The 13,759-nt window shown below is 44.1% G+C and overlaps 1 protein-coding gene across 1 annotated transcript; it reads right to left on the bottom strand.

Annotated features, from left to right (window-relative positions):
• Positions 1-4,214: 4,214 nt before the first annotated feature.
• vstm4b (V-set and transmembrane domain containing 4b) lies at positions 4,215-11,795 on the bottom strand. The gene is made up of 8 exons (XM_023820266.2): positions 11,334-11,795; positions 9,811-10,263; positions 7,972-8,025; positions 6,393-6,500; positions 5,833-5,866; positions 5,412-5,533; positions 5,215-5,267; positions 4,215-4,771 (listed from the first exon to the last, which is right to left on the bottom strand). Exons 1-8 carry the CDS (start codon positions 11,383-11,385, stop codon positions 4,646-4,648), a joined length of 1,002 nt encoding a protein of 333 aa, XP_023676034.2. The 5' UTR covers positions 11,386-11,795; the 3' UTR covers positions 4,215-4,645.
• Positions 11,796-13,759: the final 1,964 nt, after the last annotated feature.

The raw sequence follows: 13,759 nt of genomic DNA, 5'->3' as shown, positions 1-13,759 counted from the left end.
CCCCCAGTCCAAAAACATGGTGAGGTGAATTGGAGTTACCAAGATGTGATTGAATGGTGTGTGAGTAAATGGTGTGTGAGTGAATGGTGTGTGAGTGTGCCCTGTGATGGGTTGGCGCCCCATCTTGGGTTGTTCCCTGCCTTGTATCCATAACCTCCAGGATAGGCTCCGGACCCTCCTTACCCTACCTTGTCTTCTGCACTGTCTGGCAACCACTATAGCGTACTTATCCGACAGATAGGCTACTTATCCAGTTGCCTTCACTCTCTTCTTCAATTTCCATTTAGTTTGTGCAGCCAGGCCGACAAATCAAGATCGTGTTAAGCGGGATTGTATATCAAAGCAAAGTGCGATGGAATTAACGAGGCAAAAACGAGGGGCATTTGCCAGTTCGTTTACAAATCATTACCCGACCTTAGCGATACTATATATAGCAGACTAAATTAGGACTTACGATGATGCCTGTGGGATCCTCTCTATCAGACTCTGAAATAGGACTTATGTATACACATATAGGTCATTTCTTGATTAATGCACCTCATTCTTCTTCTAGAGCAGATAAAGTTTGGACTAACTTCTGCCGACAGTTGGTGTTGACAAATAACCATATAGCAAGCAACCAAATACCATGAATAGACTCTATCTTCGGATGTACTGCATCATTAACGGGCAGCAATGAATTGTTCATTGAGTTCACAGAGGCTCGTTTGCCCATACGTTGAATACTTCATTGGAACAGTCTTTAATTACCCAGCGTATCTAACTCTGTCTTGGGAAGATAAATTTATTCTGCTGTGCAGTGTCGATGTCTATATTTAAAGAATGCTTAGACATGGTTGATTTATAGAGCCGGAATGGAGATTTTATAAGATAGAAGAATTTTATTGTAAAAATCTTCTAAAGTGGGACGTGTTTTTGTGTCAGACTGTTCTGGGAGTTAGTACAGAGTCAGGGACTTCTGGCTGTGACGGCCCGTCCCGGAATGCCCCGGGGGCTCGCGTGGTTGTGCGCGGACCCGGTCCTCGTCAGCTTGCGGCGTTCTTTCCAAGGCAAGGCAGCCGCTTTTCACTTAACATTCACCCCATTTTATCCCGTCAGCAAAATTCAACCGAGGGTCGGTTTGTTTTCGTTCCATTTTCATGTCCCCAAGCAAAACCAATAGGGGGAAAAAACGAGGACACCGATTTAACCTTAACTGTTTGCACTTTCATTCTCAGCACAGAAGACGCGCAAAAGTTTTCATCTTTACCATTTATATATCGATGCCATTACGGAGCCTGTGGGGGGCGCTGTTTTTACGTCATTGAAACGGCATATTTGGCAGAAATACAATGCAGTACGAGTAAGGACTGCAATGTCACTCAGAATGCCTCTTTAGATTAATTTAATCCAGTAATCAGGCTACGGTTGATCGTAGGAATAGTCAATTAATCTATGACGAATATGACCTCGTGTTGAATATGACCTCAGAGGCTGAACTGAGGCGTTACTGTACCTCCCTTAAAATGAAGGCTCGTGTTTTCTGTGTGCTGTATTTCAACATTCTGAGGCATCCAGACCATCTGTTGGAGATATGACACTAATAATTTTGTCTGAGTGTACAAGCCTCCCCCATGAACCCACGAAGGCAACCTCACTCCTCCCAATGAGAGGGCGGCTCTGTCTGTTGTGATGGTCTCAGGCGACCTGTCTGCTTCCTGGCCACATCAAAGCCCCCCTCAGTGAGGCCTCTCTCCCTCCAGCTGTAAACGCACCAAGCACTCTGCTCTCTAACAAGCCTCTCATGCCACTTCCTTTCTGTTGTTTTTAACTGGTTTCGCTGGAGGGCAATTACCACAATAACCATTTTTGGAGTACAATAGCGAGCAAGGGCTAATTAGTGAAAACCCACGTTAGGAACTTGGTCTGGCAAACAGGGGAATGGGTTGTTCTTCTGCGTTGCATTGAGTCTATAGCAAAGATGAGATTTAAAAGCCAGAGGGTGCGTGGGAATGGAAACCTTAGAAAATGCTTTCAAAAAATGACGAAGGCACTTCTGTGGATGAAGATGTGCTCCCAGGGGCATAGAAATGGGGTCATCATAACATTTTAATGTGTCCCACCCAATACTTAATTTGGCTTTATTCATCGCCCCAATAAATAGACCTTCGTATTTAAATAATTAAGTTGTGTCCCACCCCAATATGTCTCCGATGCCCAAGCATGTAGCAGGTGAAAAAAACACCCTCAAAATCTACTGAGGGGGACCTATCAATACAATTTATTTCTGCTTCTTCTGGCCACAGGCCTCCCTACGCTGCTGTGCGCCCCCACTTTTGATTTGCATTGTTTACAGTGTTCGCAGCCACATACATCAACAGAATTGTGGTCTCTGCTGGAATTATTTCCATCTTCAAAGTTCCTTCTTTTGAAAAACCAGAGATGTTGCAACATCTGTAAATGGGTATCACTCAGAAAGATGTTTTTTTTTTTAAAGGGAGTCATAGTCCACCTAATGCTGGCTGTTTTTTTGACTGAATACACTTGATTGAGCTGTGAGTTAAACAAACCAGAAAATTCAAATTGTGTTAAAAAAAAAGAAAGATGTTTATTGTGTTAATTGTCTCTGTTTTGACCCATTTTTCTTTTAAAGAACAAATTCAAATCCTGATTCAGGATTTCAGCTACTGATTTGTTATCAAAGCATCTTCAAATAATTACTTATTGTTTCTTTTTATTTTGTGATTAAGACTGTTTAATGGCCTAAAGTCAGTATCATGATCACATATACAGAGAAACATCAAGACCAGCGTCCGAATGGCTCAGCATTTGAAAAAAAGCATCCGTGAGTAACGTGTTTTATTTCTCCAAAACGAGACACGGGAAATCATGAAGTGCTGAAAAGACAGATTTTAGCATTTTCAGCTTTTTTATCTGCACAATGGCCTGAAAATGCTTTGTCAGGATGGAAAAAAAGTGAGTCTCCGGTTGAAGGAGGTATATTTCAAAATATTTGGGTCAAATTCCCAGCTCCCAGAAATTTTAATTATGGTCTTATTATTAACAAGTACTTCAGGAAGTCATGCAGGTTTGTTTTTTAGATTTGAAAGATTTTTTTCGATTTAATAGATTCGTGGCCAAGCCGCTCTTTCTTAAGCTGCATCATGTGACATCATTCCATGGAAACCGTCCCCTCAGATCCCAGCATGCCGCACGTGTTGCCCGGATTGAGTACAGACCACAGAACATCAGAATAGGCAGAATTTCCTGTTTACTGCAAAACGCCTTTTTTATCTGGAGTTCGTGACAAACGCACCGGAGGGTCGGCATGTCGCTCGCTCTCTCTGTCGCAGCGGTATCTGCTTGCGGTGCTGCTCGGTCTGGGTCTGACAATGATACGTTCTCTAGATCTCTGGTATGTGCCCCAGACTCGGCGTCACCAAAAAGCCCCTTTCTGTGCCCCCTTACATTTAGGAGTTGCTGTTTTGGCAGTCAAGTATAATTGTTTATTGGAACATGGCATGGATTACTCTAGAAAACTTTTATTGGTATTTTGTTTTCTTCCTAACTCATCTTTAACGTGTTTACGTTGATGTTTCTTATGATATTATTGTTTGTAGAAAAGCGATCCCTCCTTGTCTTGACAGAGTTCTCAGTTTACGAAAGATTTATATTTACCACAAAAATTGTGGCGCTGTTGGTCTCCTCTAGGATTCCATGTGAGAAATGGAAAATGCTGGCAGGACATAATATTATTTACAGACATGAAGACATCTAATCATATGTCTGTGGCTAGTTCATACTCGGAGGATACAGGATCCTATCCAGTGATAGAGTCTTGGTACTCATGTAACACATTTTCTGTTTAATGCCTTTTTTTCTCCCATTTATTTGTTTTTGTTTCAGAGTTTGGCAGAATGTGACCAAAATCAAAGCAGAGCCTGTTTCATTATTCTCACTCGATTAATTTAGTTAGGATTAATACACAGTGACACCAGTATCAACCAGCTCTTAACGCTTCCATTTATCCATTCATCCCTGTCTCCTTCCAGTGAGACTGGAGTCGATTCCCATGCATTGGACATCCTGGATGGGATCCCAGTCCATCACAGGACACACACACCCACATAATCACACACTCTGGACAATTTAGAGACCCTGATTCATCTCTCTGTATGTGTTTGGTGCGTGGGATCCGCTCTCATTCAGCTTAAAGCATCTCACCGCAAGCTGTGATCTTTCATTCATTTTCATTATTCATTACCTCACAATGGCTATCTGACATATCTCGTTATTTGCATTAATATGCAAAGAGTCATTACACCACAGAGCTAGATGCATGCAAGGAAGCTGACAAATTCATCAATTAATCAAATCAGTATTCAATCATTAATTAAAACAGTAAAAATATGATCATCTGCAGTGACCTGCAATGCATACATGCAAACAATTAAATGCAAACCAAATTCTGGCCTGATTACAAATTAAAAAAATACATTTAAGTACGGTGTAACAAATTGCCTTTGTACAAAATGTCATAAGGATGTATTCACTGAATTCACATTCACATTCGTCCAAAAAGTCAGCTAGAAGCATGAAAATACCACATAGAATGAGACAAATATACATTTATAAATAGTGATTTGCAAACAGGAAGAGGGCGGTTCTACATCGGTCTCTCGTCAAACACTATCTGAGCGTAGACCGTGCCTGAGCACGCCGATTTGCTCTCAGGCAGCGGCTTCACCAGCTCCAGCTCAGCATACATCAGGCTCTCCTCCACGATCTTGGGCTGGGTGACATAACAGAAACGAGCCAGCAGATGGTGCTGTAGTTAAGGTAATCAAGTCATGACCCAAAAAAATTTAAGTGCCATGCTGGTGTGTCCATTACCTGAACTCTTTCAGTCAGGAATTTGGATATATAACTATTTCCATTTAAAAATCATGAAGCATTTTGGACAAAGTAACAAATTGTTGTGTTTATTTTGTCTGGCCTCTGCCTTAGACTTAAAATACTTCTGTCCAATACAATTTTCCTTAATCCCACTGTAAATTGTGCCTTTCTCCTAATGTAAAATACAGTAAGACATACTACAGATTGTTTTGTAGCTTCTGTGTGCAGCGCCATTAATATGAAACAAAATAGACATCACATTCCAACTGCTGATTGGTCAGTGGCGCTCAGATCAGTCACATGGTAAAAATGAATGGCACTGTGTACTGTGGAACTTACCAGAGCCACTTTTCTTGGCTGGGGCTTCAGAAGTTTGGAGCCCCGTGTTTTGTCTGTAAGGAGAAGCTGGAAAATTAGGGACAGTGGAACAGGCGGCGGAATGTCCCGTCACCTGACCTCGAGACCTGAGAAAGTGTTCTGTTTGATAATGACAGATACATTTCTGAGTCCCCACGAGAACGGGCCCTCCTCTGCACCTTTGGCTGGTATGGCCGGTGGAATCTCTGCGGCTTCTACACCCTTCTTGTCCAAGTGCTTTTTCTCCTTCTTGGGCATGGGAGGGGACAGGCTGATGACACTGGTGACCGTCTCCCCAGAGCTGGAAGTCGGTATGGCGCAGGGGCAAGAGGTGCAGGAGAATTTTTATAAATTTTGCAAATTTCACCAAGAGAACCATTTTTATGACAGAAAATAAGTGTCAAGTCATTGATCCTCACCTTCGGATTATCAAAACTGTTATCAAAGCATTTTGGGTTGGCTGTGTTTGGAGGGGCACCATATAGAATATATGGAACCCAAATGATCATCACTGTGATTAAACTACTGTGAGATTCTATTCCTTTCTGTGAAGAATAATAATAAAAAATGCAGTGCCAAGCACTGTGGGAGGAGCCCTACCTGTTCTGAGGACACTTCACCAGATAATAACTTGCTGTAAGAGAACAAGAGAAGCAACTCAAATCTCCGCTTCTTAGAATGTCCACAAGTACAATTCACCTCACTGTAAACTTACCTGAACATACAGGCTGTATTCAACATCACTCTATTATTCCTATAGTGCACTATGCAGGGCATCCACCATTTTATAGCGTTCACTGTCCTCATTGGCAAATCTGACTTACTGTATAATGCACTTTACAGTGTCCAAATTGCAGTGCAAATCCTAGAGTACAGATGATGCACATTAGCATGCTTCCAGTATACCATAATGCAATGTGAATGTCGTGCATTTTGTCAACTGACCAAAGAAGATTGCACAGGGGGGCAGCATTTTACACACAGGTACGTATATTTCTTTTATATTTTAAATAGAAAAATGATCTTGATTCACTGAATAAGTCTATATCGTGAACTGCATAAGTTTCCCTACATAGCGAACTGTGAATGAATGACCCATAATTTAGAAAGCAAGAAGGGGAGGGGCCATGCGTGACATTATAAATTATTAATGAGTTCACCTCTGGAGCTCCGCCTCCTCTGCAGGTACTGGCAGGTGATGACCACAGTAAACAGGCACATGCAGACGAGTCCAACGGAGCAGATGAGCACCACACACAGGTACACGTCTGCAAGGCAGGGTGTGCACACACCAGCTGGTCATAAACCCACTCACCATTATGAGCCCCCCCCCCCCTCACACACACACACGAATAGCTCACAAACATCTCTGGCTTTTTCGCAAGGTGTTGCCCTGATTGCACTTTATTTGCCACCACCCCCAAGACGAAGCGGAAATCTCTAGAAAAGAGATTAGAGTTTTTTCTGGGGCCCTGAGCTGCCTGTGCCCGTCAGCCATGGGCGTCTCACCAGCCTGTTAGCGCCGACGTTAGTCAGGACGAAGGCATGTGCCGTCAACCTGGAAGGACGTGCAGAGGAGGGGAGGGGAGAGCGGCCCTGTGTCGGGCACGTGGCGGGCACCTCAGAGGCAGCTATTGGGCCGAAATGTCGGAGGGCTGTAGGGCGGGATCTGCTCTTCGCAATAAGGTTCTCACAGCTCAGATTGGTAAATATTTTGCTTTGTAGCTGGGTAAAAAAATGGGTAAAAAATCTGGTAAAAGCTAAAAAAAGAACCCAGCAGGGATATATATATATATATATATATATATATATATATATATATATATATGTATATATATGTATATATATATATATATATATATATATATATATATATATATATATATATATATATATATGATCATATATATATAAAAAACATAAAAACAAATAAACGTGCAAAAATTGAGGATAACCACTAAGTACCAAGTGACGCCGAGTGGGTGTTTCATCTTGCGCTACGTGCCAACGCTAATGCTAGCATTGCCTCTCGGTCACCCCCTCCCAGGCCAGCCAGCAATGCAGGCCTGCTCACGCTCCACCATGTGTCACGCTCGGGATCCGCCCAGTCACACCCCTCCACCCCCATCCCTGTCGAAAGAGCCGTGACTGCTGGGGTTGGGCAGGCCGCTCATCCACGAGCAGGGGGCGGAGCTACCGAGGTCATGTGACTTACTGAGCAAAATCAGCTAATCGAAAGCTGTTCCTGACAAATTGTATGTAGCCGACCTTAAATCCACTTAACTTTACATACTGAAACAGTTCAAGACTACCTATCCACCTGTACAGTCTCAGCACAACGCTTTATAGATTAACCCTATAAATAAAAAACCCATGTCCTTCTCCATTTAGCCACTAGCTGGCGTCAGAGGTGCATGGATACCCTAGCAGGGTCAGGGGCCCCAGCACTTCATAGGGGCCCCTAAATATGAAAAATAATCCTTTATACGCTGAGGTGTGCTGCGATTTTACGGTGGGGGAACACATCCCCCCCCCCGCCTCCAGGCTTGGCAAATTCTGTCTACCATTGGGAACCTGTATTTCTTCAGATTGAAATGGCAACTCTAGCGGGGGAGGGGGGTCCAGGATTTCTTGACTGTACCCCTGCCTCGCATCACCTGACAAGAACAGTACATCTCCCCATTCCCATTGGCCCACAGTTATTCCCGGTTTTACCTTCAGTAGCGAATCAGGACCCACCTTCAAACAGTTGCCATATGGCCTCCCGATTCTGGGTGGTGGCCAGGACGCGCACTGTGGGGGGGGAGAAACAGGGGGGGTTATCCCTGAGCAGCAGCTGTAACAGAGTCGGAAAGGCACTATATTGTAGGGTGCAGTTTCTAGGATGAGAGATGTGAGGTCAGGCTTAAAAACAGGCCTCTTCCCTGCTCACACCCAGAGGTCCCTCCCGAAATACCAGAAACCGCCGAAAGCCGTGAGCTCTGCAGGGAGGCACCCCTCAGAGCCCCCCTCCCACAAAGGAGACCCGTGATCCCTGTAGGTCGGGGGATACTCCACGGATATTTCTGTACGCTGATGTAGGGCCCGGATAGCTCTTCCTGCTTTGTGGTTTTCCTTTCACCCAGAATAACACATTTAAGGAACCTATTGTTGTTTCATTATTATTATTATTCTCTTTTTTTAGCACTAATTCCACCCACACAGCACCGGCTCATTGACTCTGATAGAGAAATTTAAGCAAATATTATTTTAGTCACTGCTTACTCAAGGTTTGATATATATTTGACCGAGTGCGTAGGCTGGAAAAAATGAATAGCACTGCAGTTAAACCAGCGAGATAATTTTAGCACATTTTCTGCCAGGCCGTCTCTTTCTTTCCATCTCTCTCCTTCTTTCTTTCCATCCACATAAATATCAGTCATACTTTCGTGGACGTGATTTCCCACTGAAATTTCTCTTTTTAGACGTGAGGGTAGAACAGAGAGTAAATGGCTGTTTCTGTTAGCTTGGTTATAGCTTTATGCCACCTGGGGGCGCCACAACTTGCATAGATGTGTTTGTGACTGGGTCCCTTCTGATTGCTTGGCATTCTGTCCAGAGAGTCACCTGCATCTGAAATCATAGGTTCACCTCAATTTGCGTTGGATAACAGGTTAGAGGAGATCCACTGTGATTCCACTTATTTCTTGAATTTCATGCCCTTCTTAGCATAAAAGTGTTCGAGGAGTTTTACTGTAACAATAAATGTTTGATCGCCTGCCGATTTCACGCTCCAGTCCAGTAAGGATTAGCTATCACACGATCACACATCCAACAGATGTGTCTGACGGTTCCTCTAGGTTCCGTTCCTAGTTGGATGAGCCCCACGTATTTGAGGACTTGTGCACCAATCGCTATTGTCTCGAGGCCCCGCAGCACATGCAGCTCACCATGGCTGGCCTGACTTCCAAGCCTGAAGTCCAAGGCAGTGGGTCAGTCCAAAAACCCAACGCTGTCCAAGCAGACGGCGACGCCAAAACCAACACATGCGTGATGCCGTGTCTCGGCCTCCCGGAGCTCCGCGTGTCTGCATTCCTGCCCGTTTGCCTTGGCAGGAAACGGTACGGCTGTGTAACTCAAACACGAGATCGACACCACGGGGAGAGAAAAAAAATTACCCTCCAGGAAACAGCGTGCTTGGATTTCATAACAATCTGTGTCGCTGATGGAACACGCGGCCCTGGCTCATTCCGACGCTGCACCGAACCTCCTTCAGCGATTTGTGGTTCCCCCTTGCACAAACTCCTCTGCACACCGAGGCAATCCTTACATCCTGATGCACTGAATCAGCCTTCGACATGCAGGAGGTGCTCGAAATCATCTGGGCAGGGTTCAGCCTGATAAACACACTTTAAGAGCCACCAGGAGCAGTCTGGTAGGCCATTGCAGAAGTGCACTTTGTAATTTTTGAGAACTTGAGGTTGGCTTCTCCACCCGTGACACCTTCCAAGCTAACATCAACAGCCATTTGCTGGGTCCTCTGCCTTCTCCCGGGTCGAACATCAATGAGGTTCATCTGTTGTCCGTCACCACGGTTACCTTTCAGTTCTGCAGTTGCCGTGCCATTGGACGCTGCCCTCCAGCGGTTCTGGTGCAGCCGGATCTCCTGGACCCTGCAGACATAGTGGCCCCGGTCCTCCTTGGAGACGTTGAGGATGAGCAGGCCATAGGCCTGTTCCCGCCTCTCCTCCAAGAGGCGCATCTTGGGCCGGGCAAAGCGCTTGGTGTAGTTGCCGTAGTACTTGGCCCTCCGCATGTTCAGCTTGACGATGAGCTGCTCCTCATCGGCTGGAAAGGCGGCAAACAGCCAGCGCACCACCAGGACGCTATCGGGTCTCCTCCGCTGAGCCACCTGACAGGACAGGGTGACATTGTCGCCCTCCAGGACCCTGGCCACCGGCCCTGGGGTGACGGTGACATTGAGAGCCTCACACACGTCCGGGTGTGAAGAGCACAGTGTTCGTCGGGATTTATCCAGTCCTGCACAACCAACTAGACAAAGGCAGAGAGAGTGTCGAGTGAAAATTTGCATGAATTCTGCAGATTCACGGTGTATTTCAACTGTCAGTGTATATAAGGGCTGCCGTTGTACCGACTTCAAAAGAAGTCAAACGCTAAATGTGATTTACCATCTCCTCCAGCAAAGAGACCATCTCAACTCGTTGTTTTCAATGGTTGAGATAGACAAACAGCATGTCACGGTGCACTACTGATAGCTAAAGGTGGACCTTCAGGTCGTTTGTCTAACAGAAATTGTATCAGGGAAACACCATTTCGCTTGGGTACGATTAGAGATTACAGTTTAGCACGGAGAGGGAAGGCGTTCCGTTATCCAATCTCAGAAAATTACAAGAAAAAATGCTGCTTGAGTATTTTATCCGTCTCGTTAGCATCGCGTATTTTTCCTCAAGCCCTATAAAACGTGTTTGCCCTTTGAAAATGTATTTTCCATGCTATAACCGTATCACGGAGACAGTTTCTGGATCACTGAGTGCAAAATAAAATGCAGAGCAATATGTATGTATAGAATTACGCGTATGAGCTATCATTTCGTTCCACTCTTTGACTTTTTACAAAACCTAAGGTTTTAAAAGCAGTTATAAAAACTACAGCCGCTGCCAATCTGCTTTTAGGACTTAAAATATGATGTTTCGATAATTAATAAACATTTAATAGTGTGAATACAAAGTTACGTTGTATCTTTATGGCTTCACTCTAGGAAGGAGAACGATACACTTAATGTATATAATAACACAACAAAATCTATTTATAAAAAAATTTATTTATAAGTTGTGTAGATATTTCCACAATTCACAAGCATTGACTATAGCAATAATAGCTGTGTAATCACCCTTTTTTCTAGTACATAAGTCACTAATAACGCCTTAAATTGCATAATCCGACAGATATCGATAGTTACATTTTCAGAGATCTCAGTCAGCCTGAGTTAGTGCACTAGTAATTTTTTTTTGTCTTTCTTTCCAGCCACGGGAGTCTGGCTGAGAATGACAGATATCGGAAGTCTTTAAGAGTTTGTTTTTTTTTAAAAAGTCCCCACTTACCTCCAGCAAAACTTTTAATCAGGAGAATTGCTACCACTGACGAGATTTTCATTTTTCAGACAAACAGACTCCATAAAATCCAGTTAACAGTGAAGAAAGACGTCCCAGAATTTTCCTTTTTTTTCTTTTCCACTGTTTCTGTGAAATATGAAACGGGACCAGTCCTACTCACAGTTAGAAACACCCTCTCCCAGCCGAAACACCCCTCGCTCTGCATTGCGAGATGTGGGCAATGTCATTTCCTGCGCTCGGCTGGCATCTAGACGAGAAGCCTCCGCTTGTCGGTCTTGCACCGACCCCGTTCGCTCAAAGCCACACCAGCCCATCCCTTCCGCTGCCCTGTGCGTCGGGTTTTGGACAGGACCCACTTTGGTGCCCCGTGAGACAGAGGGGGTGCGATTTCTCTCACCCTGCTTCATACTGGCCTGTTTCTGCGTCAGGAGTGCAGTTGCAACAGTCCATAAGAACCAACTGAGTGCTGCACCTTGGGCTGGACTGGGATTAAAACTCGGCCCTAGACTTCGGGGTCCCATAAGATAAACTTTGCCGGCCGAAATATCCATTGGTTCACCCGAAAAATGTTATACCAGATGGTCACCCTGACTTAGCGCTGTTCATCATCGGTCACCCTGAAAGTAAACACTACAATTAGCAGATTAGGGTATAAAGTGCATTTCCATACAATGGAAATCATATAAACTGTATAACGGGCCGACTGGTGGTACATGTTTTGTGACTTGGTTATTGCATACTTAGTTTTGCACTGATCGAGTTATTACAGACCAAAGACACTGAACAACGCACACGGACAACACGCAACCGACCGCATCGTGACTGCATCAGCTTAAATGCGAACCACATGTACTTCAGAAACGGAGAGGAACGATGATTGCTGCAGCCAAATATCGTAGGAAAATCCCTCATTTTACTATATCCTGACAAACGCAAATCATACTGCCTGCAAAATCAAATTTGATCCACTAGGAATCAAACATAATATTCTTGCGCTTACAGTTGATATTTATGATTGACCGTGAATTTGATGAGTAATTTTCATTGGCAAATATCGAGATAAGACAACTTATTGAAAGAAAAAAACAGCACTTTGGTAAACAGACATAATGCTGAGTTTCTTCTTTACAACCTGGAACTGGAGTCGCAAAGACTGGGGGATTCTGAACAACGAGTGCGACACTGCCACCATGTGGACATACTTGGGATTAATTTATTTGCATTAGGCAGGCTTTCTTGGAACAAATTGGCGTAAATGAAAGTAAAAACAAGCTTTTAGACAGTTATTCTTAACATGCGAGGACATCAGACTGTCGAAGTTTTCACTCGATGTTGAACCCTTGAAGAAAATGTTCCGGCTCCTAATAACCTGCAAATCTTCTGTGTGACAAATCACCTCTGTATTCGTGCGTCACACGTCGGTGCTTTTAAGATATAGCGTTTCTGAAGACCTAATGACAAGTACTTAATATTTCCCATGAAATATTCCTGACAAAGTATACTGGGCTCCCCATAAACTGCACTTCTGATTCCAGGACCTTAAACGAAGATTCTGACAGCAGGGTGCGGAAAAAGGTATTCCCTTTAATTTTCTGTAGCTCCCTTCATCAAGTGTTTTTTGTAGTTTGTATTTGAGAGTGTCGTAACTAACCTGTGCAAGTCTCACAGGTGTAGCTACAGTACCCTACCGCCGCGGCAGTGGTGACCTAACAGGGAATTCTTATAATCTAAGAACTGCTGGTTTAAATCCCTGACCGGCAAAGTACCACTTGGTACCCTTACAGGGGACCGCCCCCAAGCACTGCTTGCTGGGCGCTGTTTTAGCTGCCCGCTATTATGTCACGTGGGTAAAATGTAAAGGACTCATCTCATTGTTGGTTTGTCACCAATGACAACTAATCACTTTAAAGATTAAACTGGGGATGCATTTTCTGGCAACGGGATGCTGAAAAAGACATATGTGAGGGTGTCATGACCGTGCTGCCAGATTAAACAGGGCATGCGCTTCCTGGCAAATACATGAGAAATATATCCTCACACCCCATTCCTCATTACATTTGCACTGACCCCAGAATCAAGCACGTTTTTTAATACAATATGGAGACATAGCCTAAGTAGTAGGTAACAAACTGGTTTCATAAACGCGACTTATTTTATTTCTTTGTATGTTGTATATCCCTATTTAACTAAATACAATGTCGTATTCTATGTTACATACGTTTTATAAGTTTACATAAACAGAAACGATCGTTTGCACACGTTACCAAAAACATCCTTCCTTTGGCTGTTTTCAGTGGTGCGCGCTCCCGAGACAGACTTTCATTCTACGGCGACCCGCGACCCAAAGCCCTGTTTCTTAACCACTGAACCACCCACTGTCTTGCACCAAATCAATTAGCTCTGTCACTGTGCGA

Source organism: Paramormyrops kingsleyae, chromosome 20 (assembly GCF_048594095.1).
Source record: "Paramormyrops kingsleyae isolate MSU_618 chromosome 20, PKINGS_0.4, whole genome shotgun sequence".
NCBI lineage: Eukaryota > Metazoa > Chordata > Actinopteri > Osteoglossiformes > Mormyridae > Paramormyrops > Paramormyrops kingsleyae.
Note: the sequence above shows the minus strand (reverse complement) of the source record. Positions and strands in the feature narration are given on the sequence as shown.

Coding starts and splice junctions, on each gene's coding strand:
- vstm4b (XM_023820266.2), bottom strand. CDS start 11,385: ATGAAAATCTCGTCAGTGGTAGCAATTCTCCTGATTAAAAGTTTTGCT. Junction 8,026..9,810: donor GGCAACTGCAGAACTGAAAG/GTAACCGTGGTG, acceptor CCCCCCCCACAG/TGCGCGTCCTGGCCACCACC. Junction 6,501..7,971: donor CATATGGCAACTGTTTGAAG/GTGGGTCCTGAT, acceptor CCTGCCTTGCAG/ACGTGTACCTGTGTGTGGTG.